General features: G+C 29.3%; 1 protein-coding gene across 2 annotated transcripts; it reads right to left on the bottom strand.

Moving 5' to 3' along the window:
* Positions 1-2558: 2558 nt before the first annotated feature.
* Positions 2559-17960, bottom strand: LOC105222248 (brain tumor protein). 2 transcript variants are annotated; one of them, XM_029548675.2, is made up of 3 exons: positions 17509-17960; positions 17061-17246; positions 2559-16986 (listed from the first exon to the last, which is right to left on the bottom strand). In XM_029548675.2, the coding sequence occupies exon 3, from the start codon at positions 16951-16953 to the stop codon at positions 13894-13896; it is 3060 nt and encodes a 1019-aa protein (XP_029404535.2). In that variant the 5' UTR covers positions 16954-16986; positions 17061-17246; positions 17509-17960; the 3' UTR covers positions 2559-13893. The 2 variants fall into 2 exon arrangements, with proteins under 2 accessions (XP_029404535.2, XP_029404536.2); XM_029548676.2 differs by lacking the exon at positions 17509-17960 and adding an exon at positions 17369-17475.
* Positions 17961-21080: the final 3120 nt, after the last annotated feature.

Here is a 21080-nt window from a genome sequence, read left to right as displayed (position 1 = left end):
GATCTTCTTATGCTGGGATCTAGTTCTACAGATAAACATATTTCGTAACACATTTATATTATCGGTTCATTTACAGATTTGGAGATTTTATGTTTGCAATTAAAATTTAGTTTCTAGAGCAGATTATGGGCCCTTCTGCTAAGTAACTTTAATACCCCCCGAAAGAAGGTAAGCAGTAAATGAAAGCACGATTAATAGGCATTAAAAATTTTGGATGTTCTCCAGTAACAGCAGCAATTATTTCGGATGAGATCCTTTTTAAAGTACCAGTAATAAGAGACCAATTGATGTTATTGATTCCTAGCACTATATATAAAATTTATCATCGTATTTAATATCACATTCCCAATATACCAATCAATGGAAATTTACGCAGATACTGATGTATCCTGTACACATCCTGTTGTCTTCGTATCCTTGTTGATGAAATAGTTTACTTATGGTAAAGCGGGTTATCGACAGTATCAATAATCCCATAAAAATTTCGATTTCATTGCGGATTCAATGATTAGACCCAGTATGAATCTCAAAAGACGACATGGGTAATATCGTGTATGAAAGTTTGGGCACGAAAAAACTGTCGGCGCGATGATTTTTTTGTGACTGTCGACGAAACATAGATCCACTGCTGCATACATACCTTAGATCAAAGATCAGTCAAAACAATCGACTTACTCGACAGCTAACCGTCTGAGAAAGCTATAACGTTCAAAAAACGTTCTCTTTATATAAATTTGAATTATAAGTTATGAAATAAAAGACACAATTTGCGTTTTATTTAAAAACAAAATATTTTTATTGTGATAAGAAGTAGAAATTTTTATAATACTTTCGGATTTTTGTTTCATTCGGTTTTTTTTGTTGCCCTTAAGCATTTAAAAGAATGTTCCCTTAAATATATAATAATAATAATAATAATAATAATATATTATCAAATTCATAGTAATTAATAACTGCGTGATCACCACGTAAGATACGTAGAGTTTCACCAAAGGTATAAAAATATTCGTACGCTTACGGTTAGCAATAATTAATAACATTGATTTATGTATATACTTTTTTTTGGTTTTTGTTTTTTTTTCATACATCTTGTTTGTTAATTTATGCTTACTTTTTGCTTAAGATTTCATTCTTCATCAATAGTAATTATAGGTTTTTTTGTTTATTAAAAATTTATAAATGCAAAATATGCTTAAATATATACATATAGTATATATGTATGTATATATATATATATTCATAATTGCTCATGTATTTTTTATAATTTATTTTTATACTTGTTTGTATTGTATTACTGATTTTATTTAATATAAATATTTACGGAATATTGGATAAATATACTATGGTAGGATTAAAAATGTGCTGGGCAACTACACACAATGTGTTATTAGAATGTTGGTGTTTGACAAAATGGTATGTTTTTATATATATTTTTTATTTATTTTTTTTTAATTTTACATACATGCATTCATGTATGTATGTGTAAAAATGTTCGCATGTTCGTACATCATTGAGAGAGTGGAATTGCCGTTTTCCTTCTACAATTCATAATTAGCATTCTAACGGTTCAGCAAAAAACTGGCATTTCATACTCATTAAATTTATATATATTTTTTTTTAGTTTTTACTACGTCTACGTACAAGCTTAATTGTGTAAAAAATCCAAACAGATGATATTAGCTAAATTAGAGTAAGTATTTATGCTAATGCAAGAGTTAAATCAAATTTATGTGACTAGAAATTCAAAGTAAAAAAAAAATAACAGTAAAGTTTGAGCGTATGCAACAAGCGTTCAAATCAGCCGCATACAACTGCAAATAATTAAATACATACATATGTATTAACTAAACATATTTACTACCGCCACCACTTACAGTCTAAACACTAGAATAAAAACATAAAAAACATCCCAGCATGAAAATTGTACCGACCAAGTGGGTTTCACAATATTACTATGGACCCAGCATATACAATATACACATGTACCATATAAGCATTAACCATAAGCAGACTATACTTTGTCAAAACTCCCTGTATTCACTTGCGCTTCCTAGTTCACATTAATTTTACTTCAATTTATACGTGCAATTTTTAAAAGTAATATAAATGAATTTGAAAAAAGAAAACTAAACAAAAAATACATTTTTATAATTTAAAATTTTTATAAAAAAACATGTTAGTTATAAAAAATTTTAATTAAAAAAATAATACTAAAAAAAAATAAAAAAAAAATAAAAAATAAATAAAAAAAATAAAAAATAATAAAAATAATAAAAAAAATAAAAATTAATAAAAAAATAAAATAAAAATTAAAAAAAAAAATAAAAAAAAAAAATAATTAAAAAAAATGTTAAAAAAACGAAAAATAAATAAATAGGAAACAGAAATAGATAAATAGTATAAACAATAAAATATATACATACATATAAAGTACAAACATTACATATATAAAAAAAATTTCCAACTTTTAATAAATGAAAATATTCGAAAAAAATCTTCAGAATCTCCAGCTCAACAAATTACAACTATATTTTTTACCCTTTTGACCATTGCAATTGCATTGGTTCAATGACCAGACTCCGTTAAATATGTAGTAAATACATTTCCACTCAATATATTACAGATCTGTTATAATTGAAATATATATTTTGTAAGTCTGATATTAAAACATACTACTTTTACTATAATTTAGAGGTAAAGTGCTGATAAGCTCCGACTTTTGAAAGAAGGCTCTCTCTCTTTCAGAACTTCACAATGAAAAATTAGCTCGTTAACTCCCATTTTTGAGAGTTTGAATTAGTTCCTTTTTCCCTTGCAGAACTTTTAAATTTCAGACTAATGGAAAAATCACCTGTCGTATTTGGCAAAACAAATACTCAAAAACATATAAAAAAAAATAGTAAAATTATAAGAACCCTGATAGCTATGTTCGATTTGCCACTTTTCCATATTCGCAGGCTGCTTTTCCGTGAAAATAAATTATCAGGCTTAACTCAAAATAGGAGAGCCATTTACTTTGTATCTACATGAATATTATTATACCATATTATATGCAAATTTATTTATTATTATATATATTATTATTTCTTTGTTCGATTCGACTATCTCCACGTACAAACAAATCAAATTTGACGTTTTGATTGTATGAAAATGTTGAATAATTTGAAAATAAAAGATGGTTGTTGACTGCGTAGTCAAATTTGCCAGTCGCGCCACCAGTTTTTATACCAAAGCAAGGTTGCATCTGCATAAATAATGAAAGAACATCTGTATAGAGTTTAAGAAAATTGATAGTGGAATTTCAAAACATCGATAAACTGGAGTTTAATCCAATTGGATAAAGCATATAGAATATTAGTCCAATTTGACGAGTTTACCTCGATTTGAAATCACGTCATTCCATATTCCGTAATTTTTGCTGTACCTCTTTATATCAATGGAGCTTCTTTAAAGGAAAATGATTTATTCATCACGGCGTAAAATATATATTTTTAACTAGAAATGTTTAATAACCATTAGCGTTTAAATCTGATTGCTATTTAAACCAGTAGTGCTCAGCCAGCATTATACTTTATTTTTATGAATTATAATTTATAAAGCTTCTAATTTTATTTATTCGTCGTATTTTTTCCGATGTTACAGTAGATCTCCGACATATAGAGCACAATCCTGATTAAAACATAGTTTTTTAGCTCAGTTTGGCGGATTTGAACCAAAATTAATGTTATAGTACTGCGCTGAAAACTGGCTCTACGAAATATTATTATTAAGAAACGCATAATTTTCAATACATCTACTTTTAAGTCGATGGATGCGAGTGAATAGTAGCGGCGAAATGTTAAAAATTACTACGAGAATTGCATAAGCAAAATACTCAAAACTATATTACCAAGACTGAAAGAAAAATAAACGCAGAAAATAAATAAAAATGCAAATATTTTTTTGAACAAAAATTAAACTTTACTTTTACAAAAATATACAAAGATAACAAAACAAACAGTTAATAAAAATAAAAATTAACTTTCATGGACAAATATAGATTGCATAATAAAAATACTTGATATATAAAAACGTTGCTCATATTAACACATTTCAATTTTCCATTGTAAATCTTACTTGATGCTTTTTCTTCTAAGTTTCAACATTGTAATTATAAATGCAAATACAAATACACACAAAAAAAACATTATTATTAAGACAAACAATGTTTTACATTTACATAAGATATTTGAGAACACTTCAAAATAGGATACAACGAATATGATAGTGAGTTAAGCTTAGCAATAATACCCGAATGGTAGTAAAAAATATGTTAGGTTATAATAAAGAGCATATAGGAAAACGAGGACATAAAGATAATATAACGGCGGAAAGGTAGTTAGGGTAGGAGAGGAAGAGTGGAAAGGAAGTATATATTAACAATAATATTAATGTAAAAAATCTTATATTTAAACAGCATCAATACGATATTGGCGGGAACAACATGCGTATGGAATTTATTTTGCATACAACGTTAAGCAGCAGTATTTCCATCTTACTTTTTTCGTTTTATTTTGTTTTCAGTTTAATTTTTTTTTATAATTATTTTTTTTTTACTAGATATTTTGACAATTATATTATTTTACGAAGCGGTAGAAAAATATAATGCACTAATTAATATTTTTTTATACTTTATGATAATTTTATGTCAGTTACTCATATCCATATACTAATCGTGCTAATCCTTTCAACAAAGCAATTTAAAAATTGCTTATTAATAATGTACTTTACAAGATAATTTCATTGTAACGACGATTTCTTTAACATTTCGCATGCTGGTCTGTTTTGTTGTTTTACTTTCGCAACGTTACAGTTGTAACAATAAATAAATCGAAATTAAGAATACATTTTTCTTATTGGTTTATCAACTAATAGGAGCGTTGCTACATATAAAAAAGAGAATAATAATAATAACACGACTTTAGGTTTGTATATAAATATATGTAGGGAGAAGCTACATAGAAATGCATTACGATTTAAAAATGCAGTAAAATTACACAAAAGTAATTCAATTTCAATTAAGTTACAAAACACTAACTAAACATTGTATACATATATATGTATATTTGTGTGTAATTAATATTAAATTCATAATAGAGAAAAAAATTCGAAATAAAATAGACAACAATATTTGAGAAATGCATAAAGAGCAACAGCAGGTGGAACGCAAGACCTGTTGTTACACATAGCTAATGATGATAATAGTCAATAACTATAAACATAATAATAAACAGCTATAATGTATGCATGTTTATGTATGCGTGTGTGTATGCACATTTCATTACTAATCATTACATTATATATAATTGCTTTATATTACTAACGCGCACATGCTGCTACTTAAATACCAAGAGAGCCATTTATTATTATTATTTTTTTTATATTTATAATATTTTAATTATAGTTAATTAATAAAGTGCCAACAGTAGGGCAGTCGCCAGCAGAGTCAATTCGTCACACATTTTTGCTTGCATGCTATGGTAATTATTATTTTCTTTAATTCATTTCTTTTTGTTTTATTTTTGCAAATTGAAATGTATATGTATGCAAGTATATAAACTAGATTTTAGGTAGTTTAACGGTAATCATCTAAAATTATTAGTAGAAACATAGGCATTTATGAGTCTATTGGTCGGTATTTCCATATTTGCTGCATGTTCCACACACGTTTCATACTTATTAAGTAATGATATATAATTGTATGTATGTATGTATGTTTTGTATGTATATATATAAAAGCCAACAATTACATTTAAACATTTTTAGGTTTTACACGTTCATTCTAAGTATGTATGTTTTAGTTTTGTTTTTGTCAATATTACTTATAAGCTACAAGAGTAAACATCAATCTTACAAATGCATACAAAAATATTAATATATATTTTTTTGTTTGATTGTTTTTGTTTTTTTTTTACTTTTTTTTTATTAATATTATAAACTCTTTAATTCGATTCGGCAGGAGAAATATATATATATATATATTTGTAAATATATAAAAAGCCAACTTATGCTAGAGAGCATAAAATAATTGCGCGACCTTATAAAATTGGTAGTTATAAACATTTTAATAGTTAAAAAAAAAAAATAAAACAGAAAAACAATTCATTACTAAATCGGTTTAATTTATTTATTTTTTTACTTGTTTTTGTTTATTTTAGAAAACATCGCGAAACATTGGAGTTGCACAACGGCACTTAACAACACTGTGTTGTATAAAATGCGGCGTGTGTGCGTAATTTTAAATTTCAAGATTTTGGTTTTAAAAATTCCCTAAATGAGTCACTCTTCATAAGTTCTAAAAACTTGTTTCGCATAAACTGTTTTTTGTGTTATTTTATTTTTTTATCGCGCCTTTATCAATTTAAATTTTCATACACTTTCACACTTCCAACACTTTTTTATGTATATTACTTTTCGTTATGTTTTTGCATTGTATATATGTATGTATATGTACGTATGTATACATATACATGTTTTTCATTTATTATTACATTAGGTAGAACAGTCTAAACGTTACAACTGTAAGAACTAAAAACAAAAATTCAAAATAATAAGCAAATATTATTTAATAATAATGAAAAAACAGTTAAATATAAATATTTATATAAAAAAAACTACTACGGAGTATTATTATTTGCATGTGTTAAGTAACAATTAACTTTTTCATTAAAGTAGCTCAGTACATAAATTGATGTATGTATGTATGTACTACATACTTATTTATATGTAAATGTGCAAATGCAGACTTTACAATAGGTAAAACATTTATTTTTGGTTAGCTTACGCTATCGCAGTCGTATTTTAAATTCCAATAACTAAAAACTAGTACCAAAATAGTGAATTACTTTTTGCATATGTATGTCAACACTGCTTAGATTAGGCATTATAAAAATGCAAACGAAAAAACAAACAAGAATTAAATAAGCAATTGAAATAAATTAGTTGCAGACAACACAAATTCGCATTAAATTCGTTTAACATTTAACTTAACGGATAAAAGCAGTTTTTCACTTAGTTTAGTCTCAAACGTTACCGAACTTTCAAGAGAGTGTTCAAAACGTTTATGCAAAAGTTTGCAATATACATGTATAACACTGTATTTAGTATATATTTATGCATGTATGTAATCACTACAATTTTTAGAAGCAGCATCCAGCATCACACGGTTATCTATTTTCTTTTCTGGTAATAAAGTATGTGTGTTTATGTATGTATGTATATATAAATGTATATATATATATAATCTAATAATTAATGCATTTAGTACAACTTTATACGTTTGTATGTATGTGTATATATATATTTAGATATTACAAATAACATTTAAACTCACATACGACTTAAACGTTTGAATGTATTGTATGTATGTATGTATGTATATATGTATACGAATGTTTATAAAAATCAGTCATATAGTTAAATATTTTTTATCCAACGAACATTTACATATATATGTATATGTATGCATATATATATATATATACGTGTCTATATTCTATGGATCTACTTAGTACATTACAGTAGATTTATATAGTAGAAATAGTTTCAGAAGGTATATGTATGGTATATAGTTATATATAACGCAGCTAAAAAACCCTTAAAAATTACATTCTAACATTTTAGCATGCGCATTGCATATTTCAAAAACTAACTGTACAACATGTGACAGTTGATATATGCTAGTTTAGGGTGTTGTGCATAATTGCCAACATACAAATGCTGTAAAAAAATTTTGCATTGCTACAGCATATGCACATTCAAGTATGTATGGTTGTTGTTTGTTAAGCTGTTGAATGCAGCAAAACGGAAACTATTTTCAGCTTTTCATACATTAGACATGTCAATGCAGTAGTATGTGTGGGCGTGTGCGCACACAGCTTAAGTAGAAAAAAGTCTATTTGCTGAAACAACTACAAGCTTTATATACACGATACATTTCAAATTAATTTCCATGCCTCTTAACCCCTTTTTTTAGCTTAAATTGACCTCAAATTGTTGTTTAATAACGAAATAAATAATGAAAAAAAAAACTATAACCACCCACGAATGCAAATACTATACTATTACTAACAGGTCTTTATGCAATTCGCTAGACGTTCGATAAATAAATTATTCATATGTATGTATGGTGTGTGTACCATATGGTTTTCGATTTCTTATGAATTGTGCATAACAACGCTTAACGTAATAAATTAGTGTATTTTATTTAGCAAATATTTGTTACATACATAACACATAAACTTACAAACAAATATGTGGACTTTTGAAATTTTGAATTTTAATTTTTAGCAGAAATTTAAAATAATATAATATATTATTTGTTATCATTTAATTAAATTTTATCACCAATTTATTTCATATTTAATTAAAACAAATTTTGTATTTTTATAAGTTCATTAAAATTAGCTTTTATCCGTAGGGATGGTTTAATCATTTTTTGAGAAAAACAACCATATGAAAACTTGTCAAAATCTCATGAAATTGTGGTATAAATTTTTATTTTATTATTTAATTAATTTCTTGTCAAAAAATTATATTCTTTTCTTTAAATCACTTTTTGTATTTCCTATTGTTTAATTAATAAAAAAAAATGTGAAAATTCGTAAAAATCTCAAAAAAGTATAAAATCAATATTCAATATTATTTAATTAATTTTTTGCAAAACATATTTTGTAATTTTTATTATATAATTAAAGTTTGTAAATTCTTGTGTATTTCCTGTTGTTGAATTAATTTTATTAAAAAAAAACTTTGAAAATTGTTCAAAATTTTATAAAGTTGCAATATTTTTTTAATTTAAAATCTTATTTTATCAAATCAGATTTCAGAATTATTGAGCATTTCAACAGGTGTTTAACGAAGTGCTTTTGGAAGCACACAACTTAACATTTCCATGTCACAACGGCGACCTGAAGTCATTTTATCAGTTTACAAATTTAAGTAAAAACGAAATTTCCAAACCGCTGCGTATTTAGTTTTCTTTGCCAAAACTTTTGTTTCGAAATTTGAAAAGACAGCTTTACAATGTACAAAAAGTCCACAGTTATGTTTGTATTCACGTATTTTAGTAGATGTATGATGAATTCATAAACATATAAGCCGTTTGAATTCATAAACATATAAGCCGCCGTTGCAAATTGCATAGTACCGTTATGTAAAATATTTGCATATAATAACTCATAGATTTATAATAGATTAACTTGCTTTGCTTTGTAATAAAACTGTATAAACTTTAACACCAGTCGCTGACTACATAGTTCATAATTTACATTCCTTTTGAAGTTTTTTTCTTTGTTTTTGTTTCATTCTACAACATTGATATTAAATTGGCTTCAGTAGGCCGCAACGCACAACAAATGAGATCAATATCTTTCATTCAACTTTTACATTTCTATAATAATATGCTAAAACGTTTGGTTGGTGGAGGGAAAACTTGGAAAACTAGTTAAAATGCAGCGCTGGCTAAACTACTTTAGTTTTTTTTTTTTGCTTTTTTCGCTGAAACTAAAAATTAAATAACTTTTCAACAAACAAACAAAATGCTATTGCAAAATAAAACAGTATTAAATTAATTTAGTTGCGTTCACTTTTGTTTTGCACACTTTTTGGTACTAGTCCCCACGCAATTGTTGCAATTGTACGCTTTCAACAATATTAATATACATATGTATATGCATATATCCGCATTCGGGTTGAACAATATTTTCATGCTTCTTCTTTCGTTTCATAAATATTATTTTAGTTTCATTTCAACAACCAACGTTGCTTATTCACGTCTTTGCATTATTTTAGGTTTTTATTTCTTCGCCTTTGCTTTTGCATTTATGTATCAAAGTTTTTCGTAACTGCTACAATATTTATGTAGTTTGAATTTGTGTTTCATTTTGGAGTTTTAATAACATTTATCAAAAATATAAACACTACTTACAGAATTTCGAATTGTTTTTGCTTTTTTTTTTTTGTTTTATTAAATTATCAATCTTATGTTCTTTGCCGCTTTTGCTTTGAGTGTTAATAATAATTTGTGCCTTTTGTCCGTACTATTTAATTTTTTTTCTTTTTCTTAAACTTTCCATCACTTTAAAAAACCTTTCTATATTTCGTATAATTTAATAAACAACAGTTCAATAAGTTTAATTCGAGTTAGATTATGTATGTATGTATGTAGTAATAATAAGTCGATTTGCAGCAGTGTTGATTGATTTCAAACATTAAAGGAGATATTGTTTTTTTGCAAAAATTCCTCTTACTTTTCAAACAGATTTGTATTTTGTCAATTTTTGTTTTTTTTTTTTACTGCTAATAAGCATACACACCACTTCTTTAGTATTACTGTGCTTAGTCAAATTTCAAAAAACGTTTGTTAATAAAAAATCTCTGTCATACACATGCCTTTCGCACAGTAGTTGTTGCAGTTATAAAAAACACACCTCACTACTAATTGGCTTAGTACCAATAACGGTAACAATACAATTATTTTTCATGTTTGCATGCAAAAATGTGTTTGTGTGAGCATATAAAAACTATCGCATAGTGGGTTGATGCAGTTACTTTAAATGCTATACTATTTATTATTAACTATTGATTTCTTTCATTTTTTTCGATTTCTAACAGTAGTCAATAAGTTTTGTATCGCCGTTTATTATAGGTTATAAACAAGTGTTTATAAATACAGCACATTATATAATATTTTTTTTTTTAATTGAAGTCATTATTGCGTATGGGTTTGTTTGTTCGTTAGACACGCCACGCCTGTATGTTGTTGTATTAATCTTTCGAAATTCCTTATGCTTTGAGATTCTTAAAAGCCTTCAGTGTATGTATGCATACATATGTATATTGTATGTGTTTAGTAGTATTTTCTAATGTAAAATATTTTAATATTTCTTTTGCTGCATTTTCGCGACATTCACACATAAATTGCGTTTTTGGCTTTTGCTTGAAGGAAAAAATACTATTTATAAATGTTTAAAGTTCTTTTAATATTTTTAGTACCAATTAATGATTTAATAAAGATTTTTTTAACTTTCAACGCTTGTAAAAAAATCGTTATGTGAATGCAATGAAAAAAGTAAATTGTTGTTAATTTATGAAAATTCTGCAAATTTTTTTATAAACGTTGCACTTTGTAAGATATAAGAAGTTTATGAATACTAGATTGGAAATCAAGTTTGCACAAAAATATTAATAAACAAATATTTATTTCTTAATTTTAAATGAATTACATAAAACTTCGTATAGCATAATCTCAAGTAACGACACGGTCAAAATAACGAAAAGTAATAGTCAAATTAAAACGGAAGCAAATATAAATGTCAGTGTCGTATCAAAAAATGTGTATTAAATACATATGCATGGGTAATGCGAAAATTGTGTTCAATGCAAAAACAATATTAGAGATAATTCATTTTTTACGAAAACAAAATTCAAAAGTTCTATCTTCAACATAACCTTTACAGTTACATAGTATTTAAAAAATTTAACACGTGCAAGCAAATAATTAACATAATCAACAATTTCAAGTTAATTTATTTTTACTCAATGCATTGATATATTTATGCTTTTCTCATATTGAAATTTAAGCTGTAATGATTAATTTAAAGAACGGTTAATATGCAAAATTGTTACAAACGTGTTAAGCATGAACGTGTACAATAAAAAATATTAGACCATGTGATTAATATGAAATGATAAATTCGTTCATTTTTGTCAAAAACTATAAAGTGATTCTTTTAGAACTTGCTGCAACGAAAGCAATATTCTGATCGTTAGAAGTGTTTTGAAAAAACAATAAAATTAAAATTTTATCAGTGATAAACGCATTTACCGTTAACAGCAAAAAAGTAACAAATTATTGAAATTAAATATATATTTGAATGTGTGCGCGCGTGCGTTTAGATTTTTTAATTAAATGTATGTACATTTGTTGACAGCATACACATAATAATATTAACACACTGCAAACATTTTTGCGTACAAGAAAATTTGGCCACTTATACATTTTTTTTTACTTTAAAAAACCGCTATATACATACAAATGAGCTGGAAAATTCATATGTAGACATTAATGTATGCATTAAATTCGCATAATTTTGTTTATCAAGACTTTTTCCATAACTCAGCCATAAAGCTAATATTAATTCTGCAAGTAATATTTTGTATATCGATAACTTAGTACACTTGTACAAAACATATGTATGTTTTTGGGCAAATAGTTTACGTATATACATATTTATGTAACTGCATGGGTATTGTATTGGTTTGTGTTGTTTGGGGGGAAAACTGCTACGACTGCATGTGTGTAAATGAAACTGCACTACAAATATTTAACAACAGCAAATATTTTGTACATAAGCATTATTAAACTTGTGTATATATACATATATGTACGTCTGTATATAAATATATCATAGTTACATAATTGTTTTAATAATGCCGCAACCTGTGCACTACATACAGCTAATAATGTTTCGTAAAAAACTTGGATAGAAGCATGGATTGCATACACATAACTACAAGAAGTGTATGTATGTATGTATAAATATATGCGAGACCGACATCACTATTAAACATTTGGAAAATTAAACAAATGCAACAGCTAAATTCATTTTATGAATATAACTCTTTTTTATATTAATGTTTAATTTTGTTTTTTTTTTCTTTAACTAAGTATAACGTCTACTTTCAAATGCAAATTTACAAACTATTTGCTAAGTTGTTTTCAAGTCTTATTTGATTGCCAAAATTTATGTTTTACTTTTCGTTTATATTAATATTATTTAATTTTTAGCTTCATTTTCGTTTAACTAAATGTTTACTTCTTCTTTATTCAAAGTTATTTATTTCTCACACAAGTTCATTTCATCAACAGCTTACCAAAAAACATTTTATTGTGCAGAATATATATATATATTTTTTTTTTAATTTTATATTTAACATTTTTTATTTATTTTTGCTTAGTTACACACAAAATAGTTCAGTTCAGTCTATGAAACCCAAACTATGTTTATATAAAAATAAAAAAAATCTAATTTTTTAAACAACTAACAATGCTTAATGCTTTGCTCGAAATAAAATTTATCTAAAATACATATACCATCATCATCATGAGTAATAATTTCAATAAAAATAAAAAACAAACCAGTGTTGTGCGCATATATAAATTATAAATAAAATAAAATTAAAAATAAACAAGCAAAAGGTATAAAAAATAACAAATAATTTATAAGTAGATAATAAGAAAACCATTAAATGTCTCCGTGTTTATAATTAAGTTTCACTAATTTAATTAATGCTAAGATTTGTTGTTATTGTGTTTTGTTTTTTCTTCAATATTTTGTTTTTCATACTAAACTCAATAATTTTTAGCAGCATTTAGTTGTGTCAAAACCTTACAACTTCTACATTGATATATATATATATATGGTCATTAAAGCAGTAGATACCGGAGCAAACTAATTTACTGTGATAGTTTGCTGCTCTTTTGCTTTCGAAGTATCAAAAATAGCAGGACAACTGGGTACAACAAACATATGTACACTTTTATAATAGGTACATACAATGCATAATTGCGTGTAAATCTTATCTGTGCAAAAAGTAATAATTATAATAATTGTAATAATAATTATCTTATGCAAGGGGCCTTACCAATGTACGACCGTATACACACATAACATTTAATATTAAGATTAGATTATTGTAAATAAAAACGTTTACCGGCATCGATGCAGCTTCAAGTTTCGGTAACTGCCACACGACTTGCAAGCTTGCATATCCTTTACATATTACACCGACTTAACATTTAGGTAATTATGCGTAATTGTTTTGTTTTGTTTGCTTTACTATTCTCCACATTTACATAACAATTGGTGGGACCTGAACATACCTGTAAATGTATAGACGGTAATCTTTGCTAGCCAGTACGACGCTGCCATCGTCCATGAGTGCTACATCAAAGCATTGTGCATGTTTAACCTTTGATTCCAGTGCGCTCACTAGTTGTCCTTCTTGCGTGAAAATCGTCAAATTGAAGTTATTATGATTGTCAGCAATTAAAATTTCACCATTCGCATTTATGCCAACACCGATTGGATAGTTGGTGACACCTTCGCCGCCAATCTGTCGCAAATACTGACCCTCATAATTGAAGACTTTAACGCAATGTGCACGATTGTCACTTATGAAAATCTCCTGTTTGTCATTAACCACAACACCATTGGGAAACTCCAAGTGCTTGCTGCAGCCAAACTTGTGAATCACATTGCCATTCTGATCGAAAATGATGACCCGCATCACTTTGCACTCCACCACAATGATGCGTCCTTTGTTGTCCACGGTGACACCGCGTGGATGTTGCAATATGTTCGCACCGAATTTACGCACAAATTGTCCATACTGATTGTAGATCTGTATTTGGTGTGTTGGTGAACGTTCGGTAACAATTATATCACCGGAATTACGCACGACAGCTACACGATTCGGATACAAGAGCTGCGAATCACGTTTACCACATTCACCGAATTGAAATTTGAAACGACCTTCCTTATCGAAAATCTGTATACGATGATTATTCGTATCGGCGACAATTATATCATTTTGTGCGTTTACTGCAACACCACTGGGTTCGGTGAATTGTCCCTCCAGCACACCGAATTCACCAAATTTACAATGGTATATCATTTTCTGGCGCTTAATTTGTGACTTAGGTGGATAAGTGGAGGTAGACAGCAGTTTCGAAGTTAGATCCATTAAAGAATCGGTAGATGCATTGCTACCTTGTACAGTTAGTGCACTGAGTGCGCTGCTACTGGCGCCCACACTGCTTGTCAGTGAGTTAAGTAATTGTGCGCTTGAAAATGGATCTGTAGTAGAGAAAATATTATCACTACCGCCATTACTCCATTTCTCATAAGGATTAACACTGACATATGGTGCAATAACACCGTTGACGGCCGTTGCATGGTTATGATAACGTTTAGCCATCAAATCTTCGAAATTTGCGTTACTATTTGCGCCACCGTTACCAATCAAATTATGATTGCCGCTACGTCCAAGTATACCGCCAACACCGTTTACACCACTACCAACCACAGCATTATTGTAGGTGTCGAGAAGGCTACTCGACAAGCCCAAACCGAGCGGCAAATGTGTTGAACCCACACCGCTGAGACTACTATTGCTGCTGCTGCTATTGGATGAGCTCTGTGTTGGTCTGGCAATGGGCGGCTGTTTAACTAATTGACCACCATTAGTTGTTTCAACATTGCCTGGTCTAACATAACCGAACGTGTTGCGTACACCCGCCTGTATGGACTGGTAATTTGAAACAAATTCCAATTCAAATGGCAATTGCATATCCATTAAAGCGGTTTGTAGCTGTTGTTCAAGCATTTTGCGCAACATTAAAACATCGGTGACACTATGTGTTTTCGGTGAACGTTCCAAACTATCGCATGTATGTACGGCTTTCTCAATGAGTTCCTTGGAGCGCTGTAACCAGACACCGCTCGATGCCACTTTTGCATTATATAAACTCTCCAGCTCCTTCAAAACCTCTTGCTTACGTTCGTCAATCATCGAACAGAAGAATTGATAAGTCTCATTGACCTCATTGTGTGCTTTTTGATATTGCATTTTTATTTTGCTGGAATTATTGTCCGAATTACTGCTGACCAGCGATACAATTTCCGCAATTTTTCCACGTAATTCAGTCAGTACAGTTTGCAATACCGTTTCGGACGACGATTGTTGTTGGCTGCTGAACGTTGCTGTTGTCGACGTATTATTTGGTGGGAAAACTGTCGATAATTGATGTTCTTGTATATGTTCAACTTCATGTAAGCCAGCTGAATGCTCTTGCAGGACACATTCATTGCAAGCAATCTTGCAGCATGTGCGACAATTGAATTTCAAAGTTTCATTTTTGTGGCGACGACAATAAGATGTTGAACGTAATTGTGGCACTATATTGCCAAATAAATCATCAGCGTTCCTGCTATTCTCCAATTGTTCACCATTATCGCCCAATATAGCGGTATTATTACTACCAACAAGATGCGAATTCATTACCATTTTGGAGAGTTGCGTAAATTTGGTGATTTGTTGCTGATGCTGTTGTTGTTGTTGCTGCTGCTGCTGTTGTTGTTCTTGTTGTTGTTGTTGCAACATCATAGTTAGCGAACTAGATAACTTTAAATCGTTTGTGGTGAGATTACTGGACGTGGGGCCTGCTATGTTTGTGGCGCTGACTGAGGACGTTGGTGTCGTTGATGGTGCTGTGGTCACGTTATTTGTGGTCGTATCAAAACCTTTTATTAATGACACATTATGCCCGTTAAAACAGTGCATAAATTGATGAGCTGTAACGCAATTAGCGCATAAATAGCTAATGCACTCAAAACATCTCGCCACAGCATCTGATTGTTTACTCTTACAAGCGGTGCAACGCGGTACGGCACCACCATTAGCTGTGGATACGCTTACAATGCTATTATTGGTAAGTAGATTGCTGCTCGACGGACTACCTTTACCGTTCAAATTGCTGCCAATAACGCCAGGACCGTTACTACTGTTACAAGTGATACCACCAAGTACACCGCTACCACTACTACCGTTATTTATGTTGCTGCAACTATTATTACTATTAGCACTACTTGTGCTGCCGCAACCACTTAGACCGCTACTAGACGACGACGACGAAGAAGATGATACTGAAGCCGAAATGGGATGATGCTGATTACTAACGGATCCTGAGGAGCTGGTAAATTCGTCACAAATGGCTGAGTCACTAACTGGTGGTGATGAGCCGCTCAGTGTAAGTGGGGAGTCAGATAAATATCCTGTGTGTTCGCCGTAAGATTCTATGGAATTAGTACCACGTATGGAGTCCAATGATGGGGTAGGAGAAGAGGCCATTTTAGCAGGTGAGCCAAATGACCAATATTGCTTCTGGAAATATAAATAAAATTTATATAGAAAAAAATACTTATTAAATATTTAAAGAAGCAAAGTTAATTCATTACCTTTAATCCTTGTAAATGAATTTTATCTGCTTACGTTCGACCGATTAATTTCTAATTTACAGTGCTTGTATGTAAAAAATGTGTTGGTTTAGCTTTAACGTAGATATTTACACAGTTGCTGCGTTTTTATTCAAAGGTTTAATTCATTTTCCACTTTAGAAAAAATGTAGTGATCATTTTTAAAAACTGCAAAAATAAAAACATAACTTTTACTAACAATATTTTATAATAAAACCTTACAAACAACACTTAATAATGCGCTTTTTACCAAATATATTAATATAATATTATAAATTTAGGGAAATTACATGCTTAAAAGCCTGTAGACAATAATTTGTTGTAATAGCACCGCCAACGACCCGGACAAAGCTAGTCGTGAACGAGTTGAACTGACTGTGCTATAGCAAAGAGTTTATACATATGTATTTATATATATAGACATACTCACAATTATTCCAAAATACTATATGTAGGTATACACTGCGCCAGCAGACAGACAACCGAACAGATGTTATGTACTAATATAGATAGACAAATTTCTAGCTATTAATTTTTATAACCTTTCCGAAAATTTTAAACGGGATGGCATTGCAGTGAATGCAACAATAGAATAAACAGGATTATTTGCCTTCCTAGAAAAAATGCTTAGCGACGCAGGACGATCACCAAACAGACTCACTAATACAAGCAAATATATTTTAATGGCGACAGCTGCAGCGGGTATAAAGTTTGTCGGCTTAGCTCACTCAACCTCCAGAGTGTCGTACCGAAGGACTTTAAGAGTTGCCAACAAGTATAAAAGGGTTTTATAAAAGTGAAATAAATTGTCACGAATAATGTAATAAGGACATTCAAAATGAATTGCAAACATAGCACACTCAGAATTTTTTATTAGTAGAACTTTTTAGTTACTTTTGCCTACTCTACTGACTCGTAACATATTATAAATTGCCATTATTATTAGCCAGTTGCGCCACTCATATCATTATAATATTTTAAATTTCTAATATTCATTTATAAATATTAGTTACAAAAATTTTCTTTTTATTATTTTTTCCTCTAAAACTAATAAAATAGTGTGTCCAAAAATATTTGGTACGACTTTTTAAGAAAAAAAAATATTCTCCACATATTTAAATATGCTTAAAATTTACAAAAACACAAAACCTGTGCCATTTAAAGTTCTTATAATATGTTAAAAAAAAACATTGTCGTTATGCTTAAAAATGTTTTAAATATATACTTTTCTTTCTTGCGCCATTACAATGGATATTTTTTCAAATATACATAAACACATATTTTACCTAAAAGTTGGCAATCACGCTATTCTACCCTTAGCGCATTTTCACCGTACCTACTCGCTCAAATGCATTGCATATGTATGTATATTTGTTCCGGGTGCAAACGAGCGAGTACGCGCACCCTTAACGACTGTGTCGATTCACTTCATTCCGCCTCCGCAGTGTATGAGACCCTCATGGTTGTTTTTGTTTTCGTTCGTTTTTTTTTTTGTTAAAAATCAATATATATTCTCAATTTCAACACTAACACAGCCGACAGAGGATAGCCGCATTTTCAGCTGCCGCCAGTCACTACCAACAACCAGAAAGCAAGCATAATGCAAAAATGTATCTTGCAAGGGAGTTACAACAAACACATGTGTATACATCCTATATGTATGTATATACGAGTAGACAGACGCTTCCACACCCATAGTGGGGCATATTGTCGCCCCAACTCACTCATATTTCAGCAAAAAGCCGAACTGTTGAATGTTAGACGGCACAAAAAAAAATAATTTTCCCCATTCGCATAGTTACCAAGTAGTATGTGTACGCGTGTATGTGAGTTTGGATATATTTATACCAGCTTTGGAGCTCTACAGGTTGTGAAGCGGCGCAGTTTCATGAACTTTCGAGCCCCAACCCAGAACAAAATAGTAGCGAATTGTTGATGTTGATTTTCGTTGTGGCTGCGGGTGCGTTAACATCCATTCGGCTATTTGAAATTCGCAATCATACATACATACATACATTGTTATGTGTACATATACATATGTATACGTAGTATGTATAGAAAAAGGACTTGTATTTTCTACAAGCACACAAACATCGATAGAAATAATTGTATTAATGCATTTGTATGTATGCTCAGATATTTTCTATGCATGTAAAGCGAGGCCAAAAATAAACTGAACTCCCTTTCCATATAAAATATACATACATATCTAAATAAGAAAGCACGCTTTGTGTAAATGTACCTGTATATAAATGATTTACATTAATATTTGAATATAGTGACTTAATTGCTGAATTTTCCCAACCATATTTGCACTTGCTTATATACACAAATATACATGTGTATGTATGTACATAAAGTAAATTTTTCTCAACAATACTAAGGAATTTATAGTAAGAAAATTTATAACCAAAAATAGTGTCGAATTTCTTATTGAAAACTGTATTGAAACTAAATTTGTAAATCATATTTTTTACAAACACATACATAGTATATTTGTATCCCTTCATACATATGTACATACATACGTACAAATTTAGATACGTGTGTACGCCTTGTTTCCAGACCAATGACCGTTGCAACTTTTTGACAACCGTTACGTTTACCTGGTGCAAACCAAGGATAAGGGTTGATGTGTATGTACATATGTAAGTATAACATCCCTATAAACGAAATAGATGTATATGTATGCAGAAAAGTGCACCAATACATACTCATATACTCACATGCATACATTTGAATATGTGGATAAATACAGTATACTCGTACAGCACCATTAGATAATAATGTTTGTGGCGTTTATTTGAAAATTCAAGCCTGTGACTAGTTTTTCACCGCCAGTATTTGTTAGGAAATTAATATAAATTTCTTACTAAAATATAGACCTATGAATCATTTGCACGTTATTACTTTATAATTTTCACTGAAATTCTATTAATGTTGCAGTTTTCACCTAGTTGTGTTTTTTGTTTTGTCTTTTCCGAGGGGTTTTATGAAGTCGGTAGATTCCTTAAAATTAGAGTTCCATGTAATTCGTAGTTTCGTTTTTGGTAGTAATAATAACGAGAAATAATAAAATAATACAAACAATACAAACAATAATAATAACAATATAAGCAAAGGAAGGCTTCCTTCTTTTGATCGAGAAAAAATAAGCGTTGACAAATACTTTTAAATATTTCCGGAAATAAATCACAAAGTAAAAAATCAATAGTTTAGTTAGAAACCGACAGTTAATTCATATTTTTACCAGACTGTAGGGATATAATAGCATCTTTAATAATAAAGGATTAAATATGTGACAACCAGCAGAAAAAAATTTTAATATGATAGAATTGTATGGCAATTTTTTTTATTAAGTATTATACGTTAACGCTAAAACAGCGAAAACAGCAAAAGAAAAATTCTTCGATCTTTAAAAAAGAAATTAAGGGGTTTTCTTTTTGCTACCTCGAAAAATTCCAAATAAAGATTGGCTTTTCAAACCTCAAATTCCCTTAACGGATTTTGTTCATAGCTATTTTCACATTATTGTTTATATGACTTTCAAAACCTTTAATCATTTGTATACTAATATTTGGAGGAAATACAAGTTTTCTGATTTAAAAACAATATTTTGTTAATTTGAAATTTGTTTGCATTAACACCTCTTCACCGAAACAAGTAAAATCTTTTAATGGGATATTTATAACCAATCTTTTAAGCATAAATATGTATATTATGCTTGAAAATTAATAATTGCAACTCAATTTGCATAGACATCCGCTTTTTCCCCGACTCCGAAAATAAAAAATTAATAAAATTGAAAAGTTTGACTTCTGCAAAATAATTACAGTATTTATCTCACATTAATAATTGTCAGTAATTTGCATTTTTATCGAAAGTTAACTTAAAGCGAATCCCATCTGACAAATAACCATATACAGCCATGGACACATAAATATCCGCTATTTCCCGAATTGTTAGTACTTCACTCTCCTGCGGATATAGAATTTCATAATT

Source organism: Bactrocera dorsalis, chromosome 1 (assembly GCF_023373825.1).
Source record: "Bactrocera dorsalis isolate Fly_Bdor chromosome 1, ASM2337382v1, whole genome shotgun sequence".
NCBI lineage: Eukaryota > Metazoa > Arthropoda > Insecta > Diptera > Tephritidae > Bactrocera > Bactrocera dorsalis.
The sequence above is the reverse complement of the archived record's forward strand: the minus strand, read 5'-3'. Positions and strand labels throughout refer to the sequence as shown.